Here is a 27,598-nt window from a genome sequence, read left to right on the forward strand (position 1 = left end):
ACCAGAAACTATAAAACTCCTAGAGGAAAACATAGGCAAAACACTCTCTGACATGAATCACAGCAGGATCCTCTATGATCCACCTCCCAGAGTAATGGAAACAAAAGCAAAAATAAACAAATGGGACCTAATTAAGTTCAAAAGCTTTTGCACAATGAAGGAAACTATAAGCAAGGTGAAAAGACAGCCTTCAGAATGGGAGGAAATAATAGCAAATGAAGCAACTGACAAAGAATTAATCTCCAAAATATACAAGCAACTCCTGTAGCTCATTTCCAGAAAAATAAGCGACCCAATCAAAAAATGGGTCAAAGAACTAAACAGACATTTCTCCAAAGAAGACATACAGATGGCTAATAAGCACATGAAAAGATGCTCAACATCACTCCTTATCAGAGAATCGCAAATCAAAACCACAATGACGTACCATCTCACGCAGGTCAGAATGCTTGCTATCAAAAAGTCTACAAACAATAAATGTTGAAGAGGGTGTGGAGAAAAGGCAACCCTCTTACACTGTTGGTGGGAATGCAAACTAGTACAGCCACTATGGAGAAGAGTGTGGAGATTCCTTAAAAAACTGAAAATAGAGATGCCATACGACCCAGCAATCCCACTGCTGGGCATACACACTGAGGAAATCAGAATTGAAAGAGACACGTGTATCCCAATGTTCATTGCAGCACTGTTTACAATAGCCAGGACATGGAAACAACCTAGAGATCCATTGGCAGATGAATGGATAAGAAAGCTGTGGTACATATACACAATGAAATATTACTCAGCTGTTAAAAAGAATACATTTGAATCAGTTCTAATGAGGTGGAAGAAACTGGAGCCTATTATACAGAGTGAAGTCAGAAAGAAAAACACCAATACAGTATACTAACGCATATATATGGAATTTAGAAAGATGGTAACAATGACCATATATGCGAGACAGCAAAAGAGACACGCATGTATAGAACAGTCTTTTGGATTTTGTGGGAGAAGGCGAGGGTGGTATGATTTGAGACAATAGCACTGAAACATATATATTATCATATGTGAAACAGATACCAGTCCAGGTTTGATGCATGAGACAGAATGCTCAGATCTGGTGCACTGGGGTGACCCTGAGGGATGGGATGGGGAGGGAGGTAGGAGGGGGGTTCAGCATGGGGAACACATGTACACCCATGGCTGATTCATGTCAATGTATAGCCCAAACCACTACAATATTGTAAAGTAATTAGCCTCTAATTAAAAATTTAAACAATTGCATTTTACTCAAACACACACACACACACACACACACACACACACACACAAGAAAAGGCAAAGATAATTCACAGGTTTCTTACTTGTCAAAGTAAAACATGGTGTCAACAAACATGATTTACTTCAGATATAAAACAGAACACAAGACAGTTTGGGAAGTAAAATAAAGGGCAAATTCAATTTTAGACATGAGTTTGAGGTTTCAGGGAATCAACCAAGAAGAGGTATTTGTCAATTAGGAAAATGGGGTGAGAGCCTAGCACAGAAGTCTGGGCTGAGGATACTAATACAGAAACAGATGACATGAGATGAAATCACTCAAGGAGAATTTGTAAAGGAGAAAATAAAATATACGTAAGAGCTTGGAGGAATATCAAACTTTGATAGCCACAGCAATCAGAGAACTGTTCAAAATACAGATTTTATCTGATCATCTTCATTTTAAAATCCTTTATTTGTACTTCTGGGCAAGATGGTTATATGAGCACTGGCATTCAGTTCTTTCCTTTTCTTCCTTTTCTTCTGTGATGGTTAATTTTACATGTTAACCTGAGTTGACCATGGGATGCCCAGATGAAACATTTTTTCTGAGTGTGTCTGTGGATGACACTGGCATTTGAATCAGTAGTCTCAGTAAATTGCCCTCTCCAACATGGGTGAGCAATACTCAATCTGTTGAAGCCCTAAATAGAGTAAGGGGCAGAGGAAAGAGGAATTGACCCCCCCTTTTTTTTTATTGCCTCACTGCTTGAACTGGGACATTCATCTCCTCTTCTGCTTTCAGACTGGACTGTACATTAGTGGATCCTCCGGTTCTGAAGCCTATGAACCTGAACTGAGTTATACTACTGGCTTTCCTGGATTTCCAATTTACAGACAGTAGACTGTGGGACTTCACAGCCTCCATAATTATGTGAGCCAGCACCTCATAATACACCTCTTTTTATATCATGTTGGTTTTCTCTGGAGAATCCTGACTAATACATGTCCTCTCCATTACAAACTCCACTTAAAAGATCACTGAATAAAGGAAGAGGAAAGTATCAGCACTGAAATTGCCCAAAATTTGAACTAAATTTGTTTGCTTGAGTGAAGTTGGAATCAAATTCAGAAGAAAATCTGTCCTAAGACATTTCCAGTGAAAGAATAACTTGCTACAAAGAGAGTACAGGTGACTCCAGAGAACCCTGATTATTGTCCATACCTTAGATTGTACACTGTGAGACGCAAATCTCACCTGGTTTTTATGTAAATTTACAGTCTCTGATCCATAAACATTTCTAAATATTTACCTACATATGTTTGAGATATCAACCAATACAATAGTACTTTTCTGAAAGAGAATTTGTCAGAGGCCAAAGCCCAACAAACGTTATAACATATTCTTGTTCCAAGCAGTTTTAATACATAAACATTGGGCTCACATCTGAGATGGAAAAGTTTCACTTTCCAACCATTGCAGATATAGAATGATATTGAAATATTCCTATACACAAATATCTGCTTAGGCAATACAGTTATTAAATAGTCTTACTACTAAATAGAAAAACAGAAGAAGGCTCAAAGATTTATCTTTCCAGGAGGAATTTTCAGTTAATTGTTATATATTAACATGAAAGTTCTAGTGTAAACTGACTAACATAGTCATAAAGGTTACTATAGAGGGACAAGTTTTATAATAGTATGCATTAAAATAAGATTTTATATATTTGTGAATATTGTGTTTTGTATATTTTAAAGAATAAAGGGAATTGTAGAGTTGAAGGCAGAAAGGTTCAAGAATTATAATACAGTACATACTTTTTGGAAGGCAATACACACACACATATATGTATACGTACAGAGAAGCTCAGGATGAAGAGAATCTTAATGTATTCAAAAATTCAAAGCCTATATCCATACTAGAACCAAACAGTCATATGAGTAACATTTTTAGACCAGCCTGCCCTACCTGGTGAAGAAAAGATGGGCTTTTCAGCCATAAAATGAACAAAATCAGCATTTATTTCCTCTGCTGTAATATATATGCTGCCTAAGCCAGCACTCTTCTGCTGTTGTAATCTGCTACTTTCCTTTACAGACTGAGCAAAAAGCACTCTATTCAGAGATGAGGACTAGTAGTGTTTGTATTTGAACCTTAAGGAAACATTCTATTGCATATACTCAAAATCTAATATTTAAGCCTTGATTTTCTTTTCTTTCAATTTAAAATGGTATTTACAACACATTTGCAAGATACACACAAGATGGCAGAGTAGAAGGACATGCATTCATCTTCTCCTGAGAGAACTCCGAAACTGCAACCTGCTGCTGAACAACCATTGACAGGAAAATGTTGGATCCCACCAAAAAAAAAAAAAAAAAAACCCACATCCAAGGACAAAGGAGAGGCCCCAGCACAACCCACCAGAGATGCTCAGGTGGGTCAAACAAAAGCTTATGTGCACCAGGACCCAGATATTCCACAGAGACTGAGCCAGACCTGACTTTGAGTGTTTGAGTGACTACTGCAGATGCACGGGTCAGCAGTGGCCTGCCACAGGGACAGGGGCTCTGAGTGCAGCAGACCTGGGACATGTGGTGTGTGGCATAAGCCCTCTTTCTTGGAGGAGGTTGGTATTACCCCACCATAGAGCCGCCAAGCAGATGACCTACACACTGCAGAACAATTATACCAAAGAAACTCTCACACTGTTAAGAAAGTTCTAGGACCCACAACAGATTTCCCAACTTGGGGATCTGGCAAAGGGACTGAGAACCCCCAGGGAATTTGACTTTGGAGGCCAGTGGAATTTGATTACAGAACTTCCATAGGACTGGGGAAACAGATTCTTGGAGGGCACAAACAAAACCTTGTGCACACCAGGATACAGGAAAAAGGAACAGTGTCCCCACAAAATACTGAGCCAGACTTGCCTGTGAGAGTCCAGGAGTCTCAGACAGAGGCATGGGTCAACAGTGGCCTGATATGGGGTCAGGAGCACTGAATACAATAGTGTAGGCATAAGTTCTTTTGAAAGAGGTCACCATTACCATTGCCACCATTACCCACCCCTACCATAGTTAGGACAAACAACAGGGAGGGAACACTGCCCGCCCATCAATAGAGAACTGGATTAAAGATTTGCTGACCCCACCCATCAAAATAAGACCCAGATTCCCCCACAGTCAACCTCTCCCATCAGGAAGCTTCCACAAGCCTCCTATCCTTATCCATCAGAGGCCAGACAGAATGAAAACCACAATCACAAAAAACTAATCAAACAGATCACATGGATCACAGCCTTGTCTAACTCAATGAAACCATGAGCCATGCTGCGCAGAGCCACCCAAGACAGATAGGTCATGGTGGAGAGTTCTAATAAAATGTGATCCACTGGAGAAGGGAATGGCAAACCACTTCAGTATTCTTGCCTTCAGAACCCAAGAACTGTATAAAGGCAAAAAGATATGACACTGAAAGATGAACTCCGCAGGTTGGTAGGTGCCCAATATGCTGCTCGAGAAGAGTGGAAAAATAACTCCAGAAAGAATGAAGAGACGAAGTCAAAGTGAAAACAGCTCACAGTTGTGGATGTGACTGGTGATGAAAGTAAAGTCTGATGCTGTAAAGAACAATATTGCATAGGAACCTAGAGTTATGTCCATGAGTCAAGGTAAATTAGAAGTGGTCAAACAGGAGATGAAAAGAGTGAACATCAATGTTACAGGAATTAGTGAACTAAAATGGACTGGAATGGCCAAATTTAATTCAGATGACCATTATATCTACTACTGTGGGCAAGAATCCCTTAGAAGAAATGGAGTAGCCCTCACAGTCAACAAAAGAGTCCAAAATGCAGTACTTGGGTACAATCTCTAAAGTGACAGAATGATCTCTGTTCGTTTCCAAGGCAAACCATTCAATATCACAGTAATCCAAGTCTATGCCCCAACACTAATGCTGAAGAAGCTGAAGTTGAATGGTTTTATAATGATGTACAAGACCTTCTAGAACTAACATCCAAAAAAGACATTCTTTTCACCATAGGGGACTGGAATGCAAAAGTAGGAAGTCAAGAGATATCTGAAGTAACAAGCAAGTTTGCCTTGGAGTACAAAATGAAGCAGGGCAAAGACTAACAGAATTTTGCCAAGAGAATGCACTGGTCATAGCAAATACCCTCTTCTAACAACATGCTAGAGACGACTCTACACATGGACATCACCACATTGTCCACACCAATTTCACACTGATTATATTCTTACAGCCAAAGATGAAGAAGCTATATACAGTCAGCAAAAACAAGACCGGGAGCTGACTATGGCTCAGATCATGAACTCCTTATTGCCAAATTCATACTTAAATTGAAGAAAGTAGGGAAAACCACTAGACCACGCAGTTCAGTTCAGTTCAGTGGTTCAGTCGTGTCTGACTCTTTGCAACCCCAAGGACCGCAGCACACCAGGCCTCCCTGTCCATCACCAATTCCCAAAGTTTACGTGACTGATAGCACATTTGGGAGATATTAAACGTTTCGATTTCTATGTTTCAATACTTGAGCTAGAAATTCTATGCTAAAGTACTTTGTATAAAGGTAAAAATATATTTCTAGTAGCAATTAACTAAGCTTGAATGCACATTAAGTAACCTTTTTTAAACAAATAATTATTTGAACAAAGTTCAGGTGTAAAAAATGTTATGCTAACCACAGAATATGAAAGAATAATGGAATCTGCTTTTAACCTTCACCGTTCAGCATTATTTTCTAGGAAGACTATTGCTTGTGAATGATTTTAATTATGTCCATTATTATCCAGATAAATGACAGAAGAGTGCAATGTGTAGAAGCAATAATTAATATGCCTTATCTTGGCTTATTTGGGCAGTTATAAAAGAAAAAGCAGATTAATGCATCGTATAGGAAATTACTGTAGGTGAGTATGTGTAGGAGTAAAATTCAGCAATTGGGACATTTGCACAATTGTAGCTTATTTTCTAATTAGTATGGGCATCTCTTAATGTTAACCTAATGAGTGAAACTTTAAAATAAATACGTTCAAAACTTGAAGAGAAGAAATGGTTAGCAGCTTTCTAAGAGGAAAGTAAGGGAGTTAAAAATAATCCAGGCTGCTTGGAAGACATAAAGGGACAGTAACAATAAGAGATATACAGTGTGCCCATTATTTGAAAGGTCAAAGGGAAATCTATGGATAGTTTAAAAAAACCTGGAAATAATTTCACAGAGTCACTTATGAATACATTGAAAGTATTTAGAACATTTTTTTCACATTTGTGTTTTTTGTTCTGAGTTAAATACCAAAAATATATTGTTGGGGAAAAAAAGAATTTGAAAATTAAAAGGACAAAAAAATGACAACATGAAGTAGCCGACATGAGTGGCTGGACTAACTGCTGAGTTTCTCCCCATCAGTGAAGACTTGCAATAAGGACAAGTAAGAGGATAAGAAGCAGCAGAGAAATTTAATTCCGTTTTATTTGACATTGACCTTTGCTGCACAGCATAGTGGGGAAACGACTATTCCAAGGGCACTTTCTGAGAAAATCAGTGGGGGTAGTAGCAGAGAGCAATCTCCTAGGAGGAAATAATAGAGCAACTTGAGAAATTCCACAGTAATAAATCACCATGGCCAGATGGTATTCAACTGAGAGTTTCTGAAGGAAATAAAGTGTGAAATGGCTCCACTACAGATGAGAATATGCAATGTATTCAGAAAATCACAACTGTTTTCAAATACTGCCATTTTTCTAATATGGTAGTTTTTCTGTAAGAAATAAAAACAATCAAATTACAATTTATAGACGTACAGACCAGTGTCTCTCCTGGTGATAATGGAGAAGCTGATAGAGTCTAATTAAGAATAGCTTCCTTCAACCAGGATAAGGTTAACCTGCTAAGGTCAAATCACCCACTGAGTCTATAAAGAGAACACTGTTTCTCTCCATCCTATTAAACTTATCTGGAAATGTCAATAAAATACTAGATAGAAGTAAACCAGTAAATGTAATTTATTTGGGAATTACATGAAGCTTTTAACAAGGTCACATGAGACTACTGGGAAAAATAAATAAGCACAGTCTTTGGGAAGAGAGGCCACAAGAGAAACTTCAGTCATTAATTGTAAAACTTGCTAAGTAATGAAAACAAAGTTTCAGGGACAATTTCTCTTTTCTTCCCTAACACTGCGTTACCTCTTCCAGACACATATAGATCACCTTTGGTTTAAAAAACAAATAATAATTTCACTATAGACAAGATGTGGAGTAACAGTAGGTACCCTACATGCATAGTTGCTTAGTCGTGTCCAACTCCGTGATCTTATGGACTGTAGCCCACCAGGCTTCTCTGTCCATGGGATTTTCTAGGCAAGACTACTGGAGTGCCTTGCCATGCCCTCCTCCAGGGGATCTTCCTGACCTAGGGATCGAACCCAGGTCTCCTGTATAGCAGTTGGATTCTTTACCATCTGAGACACCAGGGAAGCCCAAGAATATTGGAGTGGATAGACTATCCCTTCTCCAGGGGATCTTCCAGACTCAGGAATCAAACTAGGGTCTCCTGCACCACAGGCAGATTCTTTACCGGTTGAGCTACCACGGAAGCCCATAGGGAAATGTCTTTCCAAATCATGTGCTTCCAAATCAAGAAAAACAAACAAACATATAGTAAGAGACCAACGGGCAAGGGTAAAATAAGCATGTAACAAAATTTTTACCTAACAAGTGGAACCTGAAAACCATAACTAGTTTAAATTTCTCATCATGTTCCATGTAAGCTTCAGATTTTAATGAAAACTAAGAAGTCATAATTAGACTGATTTTTATGTATTTAAATGAGGGCTGTCACCTTCACAGTGGCCACCTTTGCACAGTATATATGCTTTTTCCAGTAGAATACATATTCGCCTTTAATCAATCCATTTCCAAAATTCTCTCTATAGAACTGCCCTCAGAGCAAGTGGCATATTGTTCTAAAGTTACCTAATGGGGGCAAACCTCTACCCTTCATGAATAGAGCCATGAATACAGTCTTTGGGGAAGGATGGAATTTCCTCCCAGAAGCAACCTTAGTCAGCTCAGTTCTACAACCTCAGATTACTTCTGTTTCAGCATGACGGGACAGGTTTACATAAGGAAGAGCAAGGGCATGAAGTAGAAGTTGAAGAAAGTCACACAAGGGCCTATGGCAACCTCCTAATGCCACTACTTGACAGCTCCAAATGTCAAAAAGTTCTGATACCAAACCAAGATTTGCTTCACTATACGGCTTCCACTTTCTCTTAGAATTGTTCTCTGAAGCCACAGAAAGTATCAGTAGACTTTCAAATACTATAAGTAAAGTCGTTCAGTTGTGTCCAACTCTTTGTGACCCCATGGACTGTAGCCTACCAGGCTCCTCTGTTCATGGGATTTTCCAGGCAAGAGTAAAGGAGTGGGTTGCCATTTCCTTCTCCAGGGGATCTTCCCGACCCAGGGATCAAACCCGGGTCTCCAGCATTGCAGACAGATGCTTTACCATCTGAGCCACCAGGGAAGCCCTCAAATATTATGGACTGCTATAAAAATTGCCATTCTCCTTGGCCCAGTAACCTGCTGCCTTGACTTCAGCCTAAATATATGGCTCCTTTAAATAGTCCTCACAAAAGCAAAAGAGTCCCAGAAAAACACCTGCTGCTGCTGCTAAGTCACTTCAGTCGTGTCCAACTCTGTGTGACTCCATAGATGGCAGCCCACCAGGCTCCCCTGTCCCTGGGATTCTCCAGGCAAGAACACTGGAGTGGGTTGCCACTTCCTTCTCCATTGCATGAAAGTGAAAGTGAAGTTGCTCAGTCATATCCGACTCTTAGCAACCCCATGGACTGCAGCCTACCAGGCTCCTCCGTCCACGGGATTTTCCAGGCAAGAGTACTACTTCTGCTTTATTGACGATGCCAAAGCCTTTGACTGTGTGGATCACAACAAACTGTGGAAAATTCTTCAAGAGATGAGAATAACAGATCATCTTAGCTGCCTCCTAAGAAATCTGCATACAGATTAGAACTGTACATGGAGCAGACTGGTTCCAAATTGGGAAAGGAGTACGTTAAGGCTGTATATTGACACCCTGCTTATTTAACCTATATGCAGAGTACATCATGTGAAATGCCAGGCTGCATGAAGTACAAGCTGGAATCAAGATTGCCGGGAGAAATAACAATAACCTCAGATATGCAGATGATACCACCCTTATGGCAGAAACCGAAGAGGAACTAAAGAGCCTCTTAATGAAAGTGAAAGAGGAGAGTGAAGAAGCTGGCTTAAAATTCAACATTCAGAAAACTAAGATCATGGTATCCGGTCCCATCACTTCATCACAAATAGATGGGGATACAATGGAAACAGTGAGAGTTTATTTTTGGGGGCTCCAAAATCACTGCAGATGGTGACTGCAGCCATGAAATTAAAAGACACTTGCTCCTTGGAAGAAAAGCTATGACCAATCTAGATAGCATATTAAAAAGCAGGGACATTACCAACAAAGGTCCATGTAGTCAAAGCTATGGTTTTTCCAGTAGTTATATATGGATGCGAGAGTTGGACTATAAAGAAAGCTGAGCACCGAAGAATTGATGCTTTTGAACTGTGGTGTTGGAGAAGACTCTGGAGAGCCCCTTGGACTACAAGGAGATCCAATCAGTCCATCCTAAAGGAAATCACTCCTGAATATTCATTGCAAGGACTGATACTGAAGCTCAAACTCCAACACTTTGGCCACCTGATGGGAAGAACTGACTCATTTGAAAAGACCCTGATGCTGAAAAAGATTGAAGGCCGGAGGAGAAGGGAATGACAGAGGATGAGATGGTTGGATGGCATCACTGACTCAATGGACTTGAGTTTGAGTAAGCTCCAGGAGTTGGTGATGGATGGGGAAGGCTGGTGTGCTGCAGACCATGGGGTCACAAAGAGTTGGACATGACTGAGTGACTGAACTGAACTGAACTAAATGGTCCTCCAGTGGCACCATTTCTTGTCCCTTCAGTGTTCTGGTCACTCACCACTCACTGAATTATAGGTGTTTCTGTGTCCCATCTTACTCTAATCTTTCCCCCAGTTTAAAAAAGCAATTTCCATTCCTTAAAGGAAATACAAGAAACATAAAACAAAATTTTTAAATTTTTCATATTTAACACTTTCTGGAGATATTTGCTGCTAATCCATCATTGGTTTTATTTTCAGGGTTCCCCGCCACCAAGGAATACATTTCGCCTAGTCTGAAGATCCTGATATTCATCCTGTTTGTTAATGCAACCCCTCATATTCCCTTAGCTGCTTCAGCACCGAGTTTGTACCTACAATGTACACATGTAAGTGTAAAATCAAAACCTCAAAGATTTTTCTCTCAAGTCCTAGTGTTAAGCAACATCGCACCCATTCTATGTTTTGAAGTTGGTTTTAGGGATTAAAAACCAGAACTCTGTATATTTACCTCTATTACATTTCACCTGGTCAGCTTTAGTCTCTAGTTCCAGCCAATAATGCGAGTCAGTATTCTGATTCTATCATTCAAAGTATTAGTGATCCCAAGAACCTTAGTGTCACAGATTTAATCAGCATACCATGCAAGTGCTCATTCAAATAATTGTTTAAGAGAATGAAAGAGCAGGATAGAGAAAGAATGATGTGATACATCAACATGGGCCTTCCTAAATGTTGATACTAACGTATTATCAACTTCTTATGAGGTTTGTTTAATTAAACATGAATTAATTAAGTCATTTGTTTTATCTTCACTTACAGACATACATTCTTACATTCTCATACTCTGATTCTTTATACAAAAGATGTCTTTGAAAAACTGTAAGTTAAATCACATTTTAAGTATCAACAGAATTCAATATTGTAAGGATTTCTGTAATGAGAAAAAACCTATCCCTGATACGAATAATATTTTAGTAATGCTATTTTAACTGAGTATTGGTGTGTAGTTTTTATGAGTGAGGAGTGGCAAAATCATAATAGTGATTAGCAGGAGCTAGATTCCAGGAGATTTTGTACAGAAGAGATAAACCTACACTTTGGGGGGAAAAAAGAGGAAAAAATAATTTGTTATTGTGGATCTGTGTCTTGGAAAATCATTAAACCTTTTTAATTTGTAAAGACTGAATTAAAAAGGGAAGTATCAAAATACAATATTTACTTGTTCAAATATATATTGTTTAAGTAAACTTTGAATTTTTTTAGTGACAGTAAACAGAATGAAGGACAACAAAGGATGGAAGTAGTCTTAAGTCATCTAATGCTAATGAATTAGGGAAATAGAATAACTGTATACCATCAGCAACATTCATTTCTGACTGTAGTCTACTATTTGTTAATACATTCATTGCTTCTTTGCTTATAAAGTACATAAAGTTATTTACCTAAAAGATAAATGGACACCCTATACTTTAACATTTTTGCCACTGATATGTTAAAAAAAATATGTTGAAAAAAAAAAAAGTTGCAATTATTGAAGCACAGCTGAATGGCCCCAGAGCACACAGACTCCATTAAATTTGCTTACATCTAATTACTCCTGCCTAAGGCAGGTGACAAATTTATTCTTATAAAATCTTTCTTTATCCAGTACCCCAAAAATAAAATGAAATAAAACCAGTCATTTTCAATCTAATCACTATCTAAAACTATTTGTAGTATAGCATTTGCTCTTTAAGACCTTATAAAGATGGGCTTTGCGCAATAATCATTATAATTATGTTTTTAATTGCTTAATACAAACATTTTCTCCCAGAAACACTGGTGTAAGTCAATTATGAACTCATCTATTATCTTTCAAATTAAACCATTTCACTTAAAAACATTGTTATTTTGAAATTGTTATTCTAGTTGATACTATTCTAATTGATGCTATTCTAGTATCCCAAATCATAACTATATCTCATCTGAAATACCTGAAATATCTTCAACAAAGCAGATAAAAATGTGAGATTAAAAGTATAATACAGGAAGTCAAAAAGTCCCAAGATTTAACCACAATTTAGACACTGACTTTTCTGAACCTGTCAAAAAAGAAAAATACATCTAGCTCCACTGAAAACCACAGGCTTAATTGTCTTGCCTATATTCCATCTGCTGCATGGAAAACTTCCAGTGATTTTTAGAGGTGGAGAAAGAGAGGTGGATTGGATTTATGTTGCAGCACAATTATACAATATCTAAGTCTCTCTTTTTGCATAACAAGAAAATAAAACAGTAGAGGAAATATATGAAAAACAAACAAGCAAGCAAGTTACTTACAAAGGAGAAAATTCAAATTATCCATGAACATGTGTTGACTTTCACATGTTAAAGCAAAAGAAAGACAACCTGAGCTCAAGAAAAAAATTTTTTGAAATACCTATAATTCCTGAATAGATATTGAAGACGTATTTCACTAGAACAAATTAAGAAAAAAAAAAAAACAAAACAGTTAAGAGAAGGGAAGTTGTAACATAAAATAACTGGTGTTAAGAACCAAAACCCAGTCAGATATATACTTGTGTCAAAGAAGTTCTATAAATCAGATCATGAAATGCAAATGTTGATTCTAGAAAACACTGAGGGCAAGAGGAGAAGGGGGGTGACAGAGGATGAGATACTTAGATGGCATCACTGACTCAACGGACATGAGTTTGAGCAAACTCCTCTGGGAGATAGTGAAGGACAGGGAAGCCTGGCGTGCTGTAGTTGATGGGGTCATAAAGAGTCAGACAGCTTTTCGACTGGACAACGACAACAACATATATATGCATTGCAGGCAGATTCTTTACTGTCTGAGCCACCAGGAAAGCCCCTGTGCGTGTGTGTGTGTGTGTGTGTATAATAACTATATATATATATATAGTAACAATAATGTGTGTTCAAACTTCGGGAGTAGAAACTGGGGGAGAAATGTTATTGGAAAAAGTAACATACAGGCACATACCAAACACATACAGGCAAAGGATTCAAATTCCTTGAAATTAGAAGAAATAAGAATTGAATGAAGATAACTTGTCAACACAAAGAATCAGTAGCATTCTCTCAGGAGAATGCTTTCTAGGCAGGATTCTGAGTTTCAAATCCCCTCAAAGATACCTGCTGCTGCTGCTGCTAAGTCGCTTCAGTCATGTCCAACTCTGTGCGACCCCATAGATGGCAGCCCACCAGGCTCCTCTCTGTCCCTGGGATTCTCCAGGCAAGAACACTGGAGTGGGTTGCCATTTCCTTCGCCAATGCATGAAAGTGAAAAGTGAAAGTGATGTAGTTACCAATAAAATTGTCTGACTAGAGTGAAATCCCATCAGGTCTCTCTAAACTGGAATTGGTAAACATTTTCTACAACCGAAACAGTAAACATTTTGGGTTTTGTGGGCCATATGGTTTCTTTTGCAATTACTCAACTCTTACATTGTAACAAGAAAGTATCCACAGGCAATATGTAAACAAATAAGCATGGCTATATTCTAATAAAACTCTTTCTCTATTCATCTTTATTTTCAGCTTATAAAATAGAACATATAAGGTCCATCATGTTAAACATATTACTGAAAAAAATACAGCAAGCCATTTTGAATCAAAGGTCAATCCTTTGTATCATTGGGATATAAGGATCCCAAATAGGACTGTTTCTGGCCTGTCTATGGGCTAGTCCCTTAAATTCCTTATATTGATTAGGAAGGACTGAAAAGATTTTATTATATTTTATGTATTAATTTAAAAATTATGATCTGAAAAATGATTTTGAAAAGATTAAAGCTAATTATAATTAAAGCTAATGAATCCCTCTTAGAACAATGTGAAACATTAAAATATCCCACAGAGCAAAAGATAGAAAATTTTTTTAAAAATCATGAAAAATAGTTAACATCAAATGGATAAAATGAAAATGGGTAAGAAGAAAAATTAAGAAATTACTTATTGACTCACCAATCTTACTGAGACTCTCTCAGACAACAGAAAAAGAGGAAACACTTGTAAGTTTTATGAGGCCAGGGTAACCTTATTACCCGTATATGTCATTACTCGGAAAGAAGATTGTATCTTTCTTTTCAACATGCATGCAAAATTCCTAAACAGAGTATGAACAAACTGAATAAAGCAATAAAGAAAGGGACAATTCATTATGGAGCGTTATATGGCAATAAAAAAACATCAAATACTGATCCAGGCTATAATATACACAGACCTTGAAAACACTATTTCAGATGAAAGAAGCCAGTCATATGAACAAGACAACATATTGTAGGACTCCATTCATAGGAAATGTGCAGAATAGCAAATATATAAAGACATAAAGATGGGAATACACTGTGAATGTACTAATAACTGTACACTTTAAATGGGTGAACTGCATGGCATACTAATTATATTTCCATAAAACTGTTATAAATAGTGTACAGTATATAATAGTTACATGCTCAGACAAAACAGATATAGAACTTTTAAGAGATGAGAAGTGAAATTCAGGAAAGCACATGTAAAAAATTATTTTTAACTGTTCTCAACAATTACAGTGATGGTGGGGGTATTAGCACTGTGATTCTGAAACTGTTGTTTCACAGATTGCTAAAATTTTAATATTTGTATTTATTAACATGCTGAAAGTCAACATGAATTTCTTGGAGCAGAACAGATAATACTCATACACACAGTAAGTAGATAATATCATTCTGGTTCTTCTTGGTGCCAGCTCTTTACCCAGAAGCAAGATGATGAGAATGAGATGCAATCTTTCAAGTAGTTGCATCCTCTGTAGGTAAGGTATAAAGCTGCGTATTTACTTAGGAAAAAGGGGACAGTTGTTTCCCCTCTCCTTCTGAGAGATTCTTTGGAAAAGTAAAAGCAAAGACTTGTGTCTTCATTTTGTAATGTAAAAAATCTCTCTCTGGGGAGGAATAAAACTAGTGTCTCCAGTTTTACAACCCAGGAGATGTCTCCAAGGTCCAGGTCTCATCCCTCCACCCTTGAAATGTAAACACAGACCTCCAGAGAAGTAAGTCTCTCTGGAGTCCTCTCTGTCTATTCCATCATACATTAAATTCTAATGCTTGCTTTTAACTGAGGTCCCAAGTTGCTGCAAAATTTGCTCAGAAAGCCCTAATTGTGCAGAAGCATAAATGCATTTTCTCTACAACCCTACTTACATAATATGGTACAAAATAAATGAGAAATTGAGTTAAACCAAAAGATTGGATTGTCAAGTCAGATTCAAACAAATCTGAGACCTTATTCAGCACCTATCTTTACTGATAATTTAAAGAACAGAAGTAAACAAACAACACAGCAATTCAAGCAGAGGTCAAGGAGCATCAGAACAACTCTCCATGTCCTTCACTGTCATACTGATCATGCTCTGGCACAGGAGGGCATAAAGAGTCAATTAGGACTACAGCACCATTCTTCATATCTTGCCCATCAAAATCAACTTTCTTTTGCATACATTCACTTTTATTGTGACCAGGGTGGTGTGACCAGAGATATTACTGTATAATTAAACTGTGGATTCCATCTGGTTTGAGGATTTACCTCTATCCCAGACGTCATAGTATAGGTTTTACCAGCCATTGGTTTCCAGATGTCATTGTGCAACATGCTCTCTTCAGGTCAACATAGTGGTATTCCTTTATCTGTCCAATTTCCACCAATGTACCATGAAAAGACAAATCTCATTTATATCTGTGGTATTTGGGCCATTAGAAAACAAGCATGAAGGTCACATGTTCAGTAATGTCCTACCATAATCTATGCTAACGGTAGTGTGCTAAACTGGCATCTTTAGCTTGGTTTCTGATACTCCTGATTGTTATCTTTAAACACAGCAACTTCCATAATGATTAGAATATTCCATAGTCTCTTCTGGGTAAGTATTTAGGCCCTCTTCCAATACTGTTGACTGACACAATGTTCCATGAAAGTAAATACTCTATTAGTCCAGTTATTTAGAGCTCTGTTGTCCCTCCAGGGCCATTTCCAGATGTAGTGAGTCTCCTGGAAAAGAGCTCCCTCTAGTGTCTATATTTGGACTAGCAAGTTCTTTTCATCATGATGAGCTTTCAGGAATATTATGTATTTTGGTCTGATATAGAACTGAAATGTCAGGATCAAAAATCCACACAGAACATCTAGCACAGTAGAGGAAATAGTAATCAAGTCACAATGCGTGTTATTACTATGGTACATTAGTGACATTTGTATAGTTTAGAAAAATGGTTTGTACACAAAATATAAATCTCATGAGATTTCAATTAGCATATTATGCCAAACACAGCTCTGCCTGGCCGTCACAGGTTTTCCATAAATGTACTTCACATAACTGTTATCAGTAATATCAATTCATTGTATCTCTAATAAGTCCATCTCCCTCAAGAGAGGTGTTCCAATTTCCTTGAATGAAGTCCATTCAGTCCAGTTCACTCACTGAGTCGTGTCTAATCTTTGTGACCCCATGGACTGCAGGACGCCAGACTTTCCTGTCCATCACCAACTCCTGGAGATTGCTCAAACTCATGTCCATTGGGTCAGTGATGCCATCCAACCATCACATCCTCTATCATCCCCTTCTCCTCCTGCCTTCGATCTTTCCCAGCTTCAGGGTCTTTTCCAATGAGTCAGTGCTTCCCATCAGATGGCCAAAGTATTGGAGCTTTAGCTTCAGCATCAGTCTCTCCAATGAATATTCAGGACTGATTTCCTTTGGACTGGTTGGATCTCCTTGCAGTCCAAGGACTCTCAAGAGTCTTTTCCAATGCCATAGTTCAAAAGCATCGATTCTTTGGATCTCAGCTTTCTTTATGGTCCAACTCTCCCAGCCATATATGAATACTGGAAAAACCATAGCTTTGGCTAGATGGACCTTTGTTGGCAAAGTAATGTCTCTGCTTTTCAATATGCTGTTTAGATTTGTCATAGCTTTTCTTCCAAGGAGCAAGCATCTTTTAATTTCATGGCTGCAGTCATCATCTGCAGTGATTTTGGGGTTGACACTGTAGTGATTCTGCAGTGATTTAAATGAAGTCCATTACATTCACATATTCTGTATTTGAAGGACTAGATCAGGCTATAGTATTAGTCTCTCAGTCATGTCTGACTCTTTGTGACTCCTATGGACTGTGGCCTGCCAGGCATCTCTGTCTATGGAATTCTCCAGGCAAGAATACTGGAGTGGGTTGATGTTTCCTTCTCTAAGATCAAGCTATGACAGGCGGTAAAAATCTGCTTTCCATTACACCTAGGTAGGTGTCTTAGCAACATACCATTCTGTTTTATGCCCACAGAGAATGAAAAAGCTCTACTGTTCAGAATTTTTCACTGACATAATTCATTAGTAATTATCATCAGAAAAATGATCAGAATGGTAACTATAGACAATAAATCAATAACTGAGTGGTAACTATAGTAAATAAACTACCCCTATACTGAACCATCAACTGGAACTTTGTCCTTCTGTTGCTTCAGATTGCCCAGGTAAAATCTTCAGGTAGAGCTCATATATCAGCAACTTCCATTCTCTGTAGAAAAGAGGTCCAGAGTTTCCTCTCAACGTAAGTAGTCAGTATTAGATCTGAGAGGAATGCCTTAAGTGTGGTATTCTCTAGCTCAGAGGGGTAGCATGGAGGTCACATGACTGTACTCTGCTAGAATTGTAATCTACTTATAAGTGCTTTCCCATCTCCTCTGATACCCTTCATTTCCATTTACAACCTGTTTTGACCCATACCCTTTCCCCTATGATTGGCCTTTCTGGCTCAGTAGATGTATTATAAAACCATGAGGACAGTAAGAACAGCAGCCTTGTTAACGCTTCTCCTTGGACTCACTCCAAGGTTGATATTACAGATTTTGACAGATAAAGAATCACAGCACACATGGCCCTGTGTTTAGACACAGGGCTTAATTTACCTCCATGGATGAAGCTGTGACATATTCCCAAGAGTCTTTAAGGACAGACACTGTCAAATTTAGTAGTATTAATATTGTGCTTTCTGCACTGATAACATTTTCTTTTGGTGCATGTAACTTTAAGCTCAGGCCTGGGACCAAGAGATCAGGCAAAACAAAACAAAAGAAACTTGTAAAATGGGAAAAATAGATAGTTGTATACTTAAATCATCCCCCATCACCTCATTCTTACCTTCCAATCCCAGAAACATTCCTAGTAGAATCTTGGCATGGCTTGCTACCATAGTCAATGTTAGCATAAAATAATTTAATTAAGCTAATCATTAAATCCTTTTTTCCTTTCCGGCCATTTTAATTAACTAGTGCATCAATTTCCCATTTCAGTCTTCAATTATATCGCTGCTCTACAGATGTTAACAAATGTAGCACACCTGTGAGATATTTCTTGTCCATTTCTGTGTATTTATAGCAGTGAAATGTATACAATGGTCAGATTATACTGAAGTGGGCCAAAGGAGGGGGAATTGGCTGCTCCAAACTTTAACCATACTTCCCAATGTTGCCTAAGTTAAATCCGGCTTAGGGTTAAACAGGTATCATCCCAGTTAACACTCATTTGCAGCCTCTTGGGGCTTTTGGTAAAGGTCCAATATAGTCTACTTGCCAGCTAATATCCCAGTTCTTGGCTTTGGGAAATTTTATTCACTGCCATGTTTGTTTTCATTTTTAAAATTGGCTTTAAATAAAATACGCCAATTTTAAATTTCAGTAAATATATACAGGCATGCAAGCATCAACATAATTACACAGAATATTTCCACCACTCTGCAAAAGTTAATGAGAAAAGTTGGATGCTGTCATTTTCCCACTCTGCAGTCAGTCCTTTCTCCAACTCCCAGCATCTGGCATCCAGTTACTTACCATGTGTCTATAATTTTCTATTTTTAAAATGTCACATAAATGGAATTATATAATATGAGCTTACTTGCATCTCACAACTCTCAAATACTTTCTTCTTTGATTAGTAGGTTAATAGAAGTATGTTGGTTAATTTCAAAATGTGGGATGGGGGTTCTCCAGATACATCTCTGTTAATTTTGTGTATATTTGGAGAACACATATATATCTTTTCTCCTATCTTTTCATCTCCCTCCTTTTTGCCTCCTTTCTTTTGGATGGCTTGGAAGTTTTTGTTTTTTTTTTTAACTATGTGGCCCTATGCAAGGTAACTAAGTTGGAAGATCTGTTACTTCCCCATGAATAGTTTCTTCACTTCCCAAGAGCAAGGTTTTCATGACCTACTCACATATCATCATTTATGCTAATGGATCTGTGTTCAACTTAATGAATTTTTAAAAATTAGACATATTTATGTAATCAAAACCAAAATCCAGATTTAGATCATTGCCAGTATCTCCCTAGTCAATACTTGCCCTCCTGGAGATAACAGTTTTCCAGATTCTTAACGCTGTAGATTCATTTTTTTCTATCCTTTAATTTTATATGGTTGAATCATACAGAATATGCTCCATATATGTGTGTGTATGTTAGTTGCTCAGTTGTGTCTGACTCTTTGCGACCCTATAGACTATAGCCTGCCAGGCTCCTCTGTCCATAGAATTCTCCAAGCAAGAGTAGTGGAGTGGGTTGCCATTCCTTCTCCAGGGGATTTCCCTGTCCCAGTGATCGAACTGGGTCTCCCACATTGTAGGCACATTCCTTACCATTTGAGCTACTAGCGATGTCCCAATATTATATATACACATACCAAAAAAAGATGATCAGCATCACTCCAGTGGTATCTCTGGGAAAGGGAATGATTGGCAAGAGAAGAGTTGATAGAAAATACAACAAATTTTTCTGTATCGTGAAAATTTACCATATATTGCCAGGGGGATGGTATGGGGAGGGAGGAGGGAGGAGGGTTCAGGATGGGGAACACATGTATACCTGTGGCGGATTCATTTAGATACGTGGCAAAACTAATACAATTTTGTAAAGTTAAAAAAAATAAATAAATAAAATTTAAAATGAAAAACTGAAAAAAAAAAAAAAAAAAGCATTCCAATTATGTCCAGATTCTTTGGCTAGGAAGAACTTGGTATTTTCAGTTTAGATTAATTTTTGTCCTCGGCAACTTTTTGTGAACTTTTGAGTCTATACAATTTCTCTTGGATGCTGTTTATTCCATTAGCATTCTGTATTCAAATAAAAGGCAAGAACCTTGGAAAACTAAATAAAAATTTCTTGATTTAAATTAAAAAAAAAAAGAATGTTTTCATGTAATACTTATACAATTAAAAATAAATATTTCTAAATGGCAGGACTGTTCTGAAATCCAATATGGAAATAGTGTTTAAATAAGTCTAAAAACCAGAAATGTCAATAAATACTAAGTCATTAATATGAAAATTTCATGAGTTCACCCACACCTGTAAGACACTGAGGTTATGTAACACAATTATAGAAATATGTTTCTATACATCCATATAGAGCCAAGCCTTATATAAGACCATTCCATAATTTTATGGCCACAAAACTTTGCTGATACCTTCTCCACATGGAAAAGTTCTATCGTCCTTTTTTTTTTTGCTTAAATTTTTTCTGAAAATTAAAGTGTGTGTGTGTTGGGGGTGGGGGGTAAGCCTGAAAACCTACACTGTATCATTTATATCTGTATCTTTAGAAGGAATGTGCCACTCAGCAAATCTTTCTTTAATAGTGTTCTTGAGAATAATTTCTGTCTCTGTACACCTATAGGCAATCAATAGAAACTATGTGCTATAAATGTTAAAATCAGATCTATACTTTTGTCATTGGAATGTCAAGGACAAATCAACTTGGTTTGATACTTTACCCAAAAGTTTAATACCGTTAATCACCATCTCCAACCTTTCAAAGAGGCGCACACACATACATACACACAAATGAAAAGTAATATCAGTCACAGTAACATCATATTCTATAGCTCTGTTTTTCTAACAGGTCAGGTTCTCTCCGGGTTATAATCCATTTTCTAGCAGTATTAGGGGTAGAATATGTACTGTTCAGTGAAATGTCACATGAACTTCAATATGGAGCTATGCAATCATAGAAAATCTGCAAGTGAGCAACAAAGAAAGTGAGAGCATACTCTGTGGACATTCATAGGGAAACTCAAGACAAATATATCTGTAGTGAGAATTTCAATCATAAGAGTTGCTGAGCAACATTTTCTCAAAAATAAGAACACAAAACCACCTCATTTTTTTCTTTTTAACAGCTAAGGAGATTAACTGCATGTTCTCTAAATAAGGCTTTCCACCAAAGATAACACCTTGATTTCTACAAGAAGAGAGTAGCTTGGTGTTTACCAAGAAGAAATACTATGGAATCTTCCTTTTAATGCTGTTTAAAATGTGAATTTATTTGTAACATCTTCCACAGCTTGAGACCTTGTTATTTCAGAGATCAGCAAGGTGTACACTATCAAATGAGGTACATGATTTAGGCTTTGAGGACCCTGAGGCTCCAGGGCATTTACTGTTAATAGGCTCATGAAATAAATGAATTGGGCTCAAACCCCATGGTTTCTTGAAAATGAATATAATTATAAAAATTCACAACAACAAAGTAAATGTGTTCACATGTAATATCCATATTTGAATCAGATTACCACCTGCCTGTTGTGTCTATGCTAACCGATCAAATGACACTGTCTCAAACGTGAATTTCTCATTGTCCTCAACAAAAATCCACTACCCAGTATATTTCTGATACCAGAGAGTCAATCATTCTATTGATACTTAGCATTATTCAAGGTGTATTTTAAAAAAAAGATAAAAATATCATGTGTTGTGCCAAATACAGATTTTAAAAAGCTTAAAAAAATAATCAATCTATACTTTTTGTTCCCTATGAATCTGAATTCCATATCTTATAAAAGGAACTTAAACTGAAGGACTACAATATAATGCCAGTTTAGAGGCAGTTATATATTTAGGGACAAAAAAGAAAGCCAAAAAAGAAAAAAGACTCACTATTAATCACTTTGGTAAATAATCAAAAGCCCATTCTAAAACTTACCCTTACTCAATTCCTTTAGCTTATAACTCCACATTTTTATATTCTAAGTCAATCTTCCTTTTCAGTTTTAACTGTTTTTTAGTGAACTCAGATTATCTGAGTGGTAACAGACAGCTCCCTTGAAAGTCTGGCTACATACCTAGAGCTGCTACTTTGATGATGATTGCTTGAATGTTAGATGATATCATCTCTTGGAGCAAATCTTCCTGGTTTCTCTGCCAAAGGTAAGCTAAAGGCTGGAGATTAAGCCTTTTACACCTATAAAATAATTAAAAAAAAATCATATAACATCTTAATGTTCTATACTTAGATCCATAGCAATTACTTTGATTTTAAACATACTGCTTCTCTCAAGGATTTTAGCATATAAAATACTTTAAAAAGCATGTTTTGCATAATGAAGTTTATGTATACAACATAAACATGTTTAATTTCCACAAGCTATGCCTAAACAGATAAAAATGAAATCTCCAGGCAGATTAGAAATATTAATTTTAGTAAGACTCTAAGTTTAGAAATCTATGCAAAAAAGCTTCCAAATGCTAATGGATGATTATTTTTGTTTTTAGAACTTCCTTAGGAGTCAAAATTGCAAAGCTTAAGCAAAATAGGCAAATAAATTTATCCTAATAAAATAATCATATTAATTAGGATAAATTTATATCCTAATAAATAGGAAATAATCATATCTTAACAAAATAATCATATACTGATTAAATTTATAATATCTATGGTTAAATGAACTACTCTTATTTAACTTTGAAACTTTTTTTAAAGAATTTGACTCTGAGGGGGTAGAGATAAATTAGAAGTATGAGAGTTAACAGATAAAAATTATCTATTATATATATAAAATAGACAAACAACAAGGGTTTAACTGTGTAGTACAGGGAACTGGAACTATATTCAATATTGTATAATCACCTATAATGGAAAATAATCTGGAAAAAATATATGACTTTGCTATATACTGAAACTTTGCTATACACACTTTGCTATACACTTTGTTATACTTTGCTATATACCTGAAACTAACATAATATTGTAAATCAACTATGCTGCTGCTAAGTCACTTCAGTAATGCCCGACTCTGTGCGACCCCAGAGACGGCAGCCCACCAGGCTCCCCCGTCCCTGGGAGTCTCCAGGCAAGAACACTGGAGTGGGTTGCCATTTCCTTCTCCAAATCTATACTTGAAAATAAAAGAGAAAAAAGGTGAAAAGATACTTTAATAAAAACAAGCAAAAAGAATCAAGAATAAGCATAACTATAATGATGGCAAAAAAAAAAAAAAAAGAATTCATGTCTGAAAGAAAAAGTAATAACAAAAAGTGCAAACACTGAGCACTTAATATGCTGCAAGTATTGTACTACAAATTTTACATTATGGTGCTGGAAGAATTCAGATTTTGGAGTCCAGACATATCTGAGTTTGAAACCTCCTAAACTCACTAGCTGCATGACTTTAACAAGTCAGAGCTAAGCTTTAGTTTCCTAGTTCATATATAGGGACAAAAATATTTCTTTCCAAAGTTCTTGAGAAGATTACAATATTAGAAAGTGAAGTCAGCCTTTATTCCTCTTTTCTTCACATTCTACATCTAATCTACTACAATGCAGAATGCAATCACTCCTCACCAGTACCACTGGTAACATGCTGGTTGGAGCCACCACTATCTTTCGGCATACAGGATGCTAGTTCCCCAACCAGGGACTGAACCTACACACCTGCAGTGGAAGCACAGTCTTTTTTTTTTTTTTTTTACTCTACTTGGCAGATACTTTTATTTTATTTTTTTTAATATAAATTTATTTAATTGGAGGCTAATTACTTTACAACAGAGTCTTAACCACTGGACTGCCAGAGAAGTTTCCATTCTTGCCCTTTATATAATAGTTAGTGTGATCCTTTTAAAACATAAATGGATCATGGGATTCCTCTGCTCTAAACCCTCCCCTTGTCACTCCTAGTAAATAAGCCCTGCAGGGGTCCCACCCTGGTTGCCTCTCATACCTCACCTCCCACTACACTCCAACCTGCCCCCGCCCCCCGCCCCCCCACCCCCTGCCCCAGCCTGCTCACTCTTGTCTAACATACTTGCCATGCTCCCTACCTTCCTCACTTGCATCATGCCTTTAGTTAGATATAACTTCCTCAGGGAGGATTAATTAATTAAAATTAATATAGATTAACTGATAATCAATTAAAAGTAATATAGATAAAAATGTTGTACAATGCCTGGATAAAATAGGTATTCAATAAACAGTAGAGACAAATGATTCACTCAAGTCACACTGTAAGTGGCTGAGCTCAAATTTCTAGTAAAAAATATAGCTCTAGGCTCCACCATCCCTAGTGTCAGTAAAGTTTCCTGGATGACGACTCCAGCATACATGGAACGCTCTGTCTTGCAGAAAATTCCAATACTTATTAAATATACCACATATTTGGTCATTTACTCATACATGGTCTTAAGCAATATTAATACCGATTTTTTTTTTCTTGCACATATACCTTGACTTTCAAAGAAATCAAGATCTTCCTTAATGTTGAGACTGTTTTGTATAATTTTCCTTTGTAAAATGATCTGAGCATCTAAATCAATGTTGAAACAATGCTTAGGCAGTTAATAAACATAAAATAATAAAACTATAACTACCCACGTAATACAAGCATTACAGTCTTTGCTGTCCTATCACCAATATTTAATGTCTACTAACCAAATTTTTCTCTCCACATTTTTGAGGTAAAGATTTTTCGGTTGTTTTTTTGAAGAAAATTTTATTCCTTCCTGGCCTTACTGGAAAATTCTTGGTTGTTTCTTTGGTATCCCTGATCTTTTGAGTATTTTTAGACTTAAGTCATATTTCTTTGGGGTCTTCCCTGGTGGTGCAGTGGTAAAGAATCTGCTTGACAATGCAGGAGATTCAGGTTTGATCCCTGGGTGGAGGAGATGCCCTGGAGAAGGTAATGGCAACCCACTTTAGTATTCTTGTCTGGAGAATCCCATGGAGAGAGGAGACTGGTGAGCTACAGCCCATGGGGATGCAAAACAGTTGGACATGAGGAGCCTAGTAGGCTACAGTCCATGGGGTCGCAAAGAGTTGGACACGACTGAGCGACTTCACTTCACTTCAGTAGTGACTAAACAGCAATGTATATCTTATACTTATTTAAATTCTTTAACAGCATAAAATATCATGGTTGGAATAAGATTCCTCTGTAAATCACTACTGTATTTGAGCTTGTGACATCTATTAAACTCTTTATATCTCGAAAATATAATGAAGAAATTACAAATTGGAGAGTGGCTAATTCAAAACTGAGTTTGTAGACCAATGGCTCCCAATAAAGAAAGTTAAGTCACTCACTCGTGTCTGACTCTTTGCAACCCCATGGACTGTAGCCTACCACGCTCCTCTGTCCATGGGATTTTCCAGGCAAGAGTACTGGAGTGGGTTGCCATTTCCTTCTCCAGAGGATCTTCCCAACCCAGGGATCAAACCTGGGTCTCCCGAATTGTAGGCAGACGCTTTACCATTGAGCCACCAGGGAAGATTAAAAAAAAATACTGCAGATGTGCTTTTTTTTTTTTTTTTTTTGGTGCTGAAACCCAGGAATGAACAGATGTGCTTTATGGTATATAATATTGTTAAACTATCTGTTGAAGTGTACCTGAGATTGCATTTTGAGAAACAGTTTGCCTCCACTTTTGAGTATCCAATGGGCCCCTCTCTCATGTAGATATAAAGTGGCTTCCCAACAGGAACACATTGCCTGGAAAATCCCATGGACGGAGGAGCCTGGTAGGCTGCAGTCCTTGGGGTCGCTAAGAGTTGGACACGACTGAGCGACTTCACTTTCTCTTTTCACTTTCATGCATTGGAGAAGGAAATGGCAACACATTCCACTGTTCTTGCCTGGAGTGTACTTCCCCAGGGATGGGGAAGCCTGGTGGGCTGCCGTCTATGGGGTTGCACAGAGTCGGACACGACTGAAGTGACTTAGCAAAGCTTTTATAAATAGACGTCAGCCCTACCTACAGTTTGGCTATCCATTAAATCACATACATTTGAATTTATTCAAAAGCAAAGATTTTTACACAAAATATTCTCAGAGAATATGATTTAAAACTGGATGAGAATAATATTATTTTTAACATTTGGCTAAGGGATATGCAATCCATCTCCATCTATAAATCAGCTGTTCTCAAATGCAGGCAGACAGAACACAAGGAAATTTTTTCAAAATACACATTACTATCTCACATGGGAGGTGAGGGAGATGGGAGGAGTAACAATCTAATGATTCCTTTAAAGTTGAATGGGTTTTTATAGAAGTATTTCAATCTCATGAATATTCTTTTCCAAGAACTGAGTTTGAAGGACCAAAGAAGATATTTCTTAATATATTTTTTCCTTTAAAATATTACTACACTACTTCTATTTGCTCCTGATTTTTATTACAAATGATAATGAGTTAAAAAATATTAAAAAGTTATACTATTTCAAATAAGGGAAATTTGAGAATAATATTTCAAAAAAACTTTTGCTTCAATTTTTATTATAATTTTTCCCTTATGGTAATTTGGTAAGTTTTCTCATGCATAGATATAAAGATGGAAAAAAAGTAAAAATACAACTTTTGTTACTTAGGGCAATACATTTAGTTTCATGGGACACGTGGTGGTGATGGTGGTTCGGTCTCTAAGTCGTGTCTGACTCTGAGATCCCATGGTCTATAGCCCACCAGGCTCCTCTGTCCATGCAACATGTAGAATGCTATATCTATTTATCATTTGGGTATAATTATTTATTTTTCATTAATCCACATTCTTAATTACTACATTTAAAAAATATAAAACAAATTAATGTTCTCTTACACATTTTCTACTCGAACACGCTGATAGTCAGAGAGTATAGCACCTACTGATATTCCCTCTACTTCTTCTTTTTCCTGAAAATAAAGCAAAACATGTGTAAAAATATAAATAAACATGTGGCTCTGTATCATGTTCTGAAAATTATAAATGAATTGTTTCATTTAGAAAACCACCTTGAAGTAGAATAATTTACTGAAAATACAATCCACGTTTAGGGAAAAAAAGTATATTAAAAAATACATGTTTAACTCACCCTCTCAGTTCTGGGGATAAATAATTATTCTTTTTACCAAAAACCCCAATTACTAGAGACCATTTTCCAAGGAGAAGATAAAGGCAGCACTTCCAAAATGTTTTCTGACTTGATATCCCTTTAAAGATTCACTGATATTTGACAGAAATTTCTAAGAAATTTCTATTTAAGGAAATTTTTTCTATTTAAGGAAGTTTTCCCAGATTGAGTAACTTTGAACCATTGAGAACCATT

General features: G+C 36.9%; 1 protein-coding gene across 1 annotated transcript in view; it reads right to left on the reverse strand.

Annotated features, from left to right (window-relative positions):
- Nucleotides 1–27,598, reverse strand: part of DPH6 (diphthamine biosynthesis 6) — a 198,399-nt gene that overhangs the window by 60,969 nt on the left and 109,832 nt on the right. Inside the window, exons 4-5 of the mRNA XM_070797236.1 lie at nucleotides 27,112–27,185; nucleotides 22,368–22,486 (exon numbers count right to left, since the gene is read on the reverse strand). Coding sequence (XP_070653337.1) covers nucleotides 22,368–22,486; nucleotides 27,112–27,185 — 193 coding nt within the window. The remainder of the gene's footprint in view (nucleotides 1–22,367; nucleotides 22,487–27,111; nucleotides 27,186–27,598) is intronic.

Source organism: Bos indicus, chromosome 10, assembly GCF_029378745.1.
Source record: "Bos indicus isolate NIAB-ARS_2022 breed Sahiwal x Tharparkar chromosome 10, NIAB-ARS_B.indTharparkar_mat_pri_1.0, whole genome shotgun sequence".
Lineage (NCBI taxonomy): Eukaryota > Metazoa > Chordata > Mammalia > Artiodactyla > Bovidae > Bos > Bos indicus.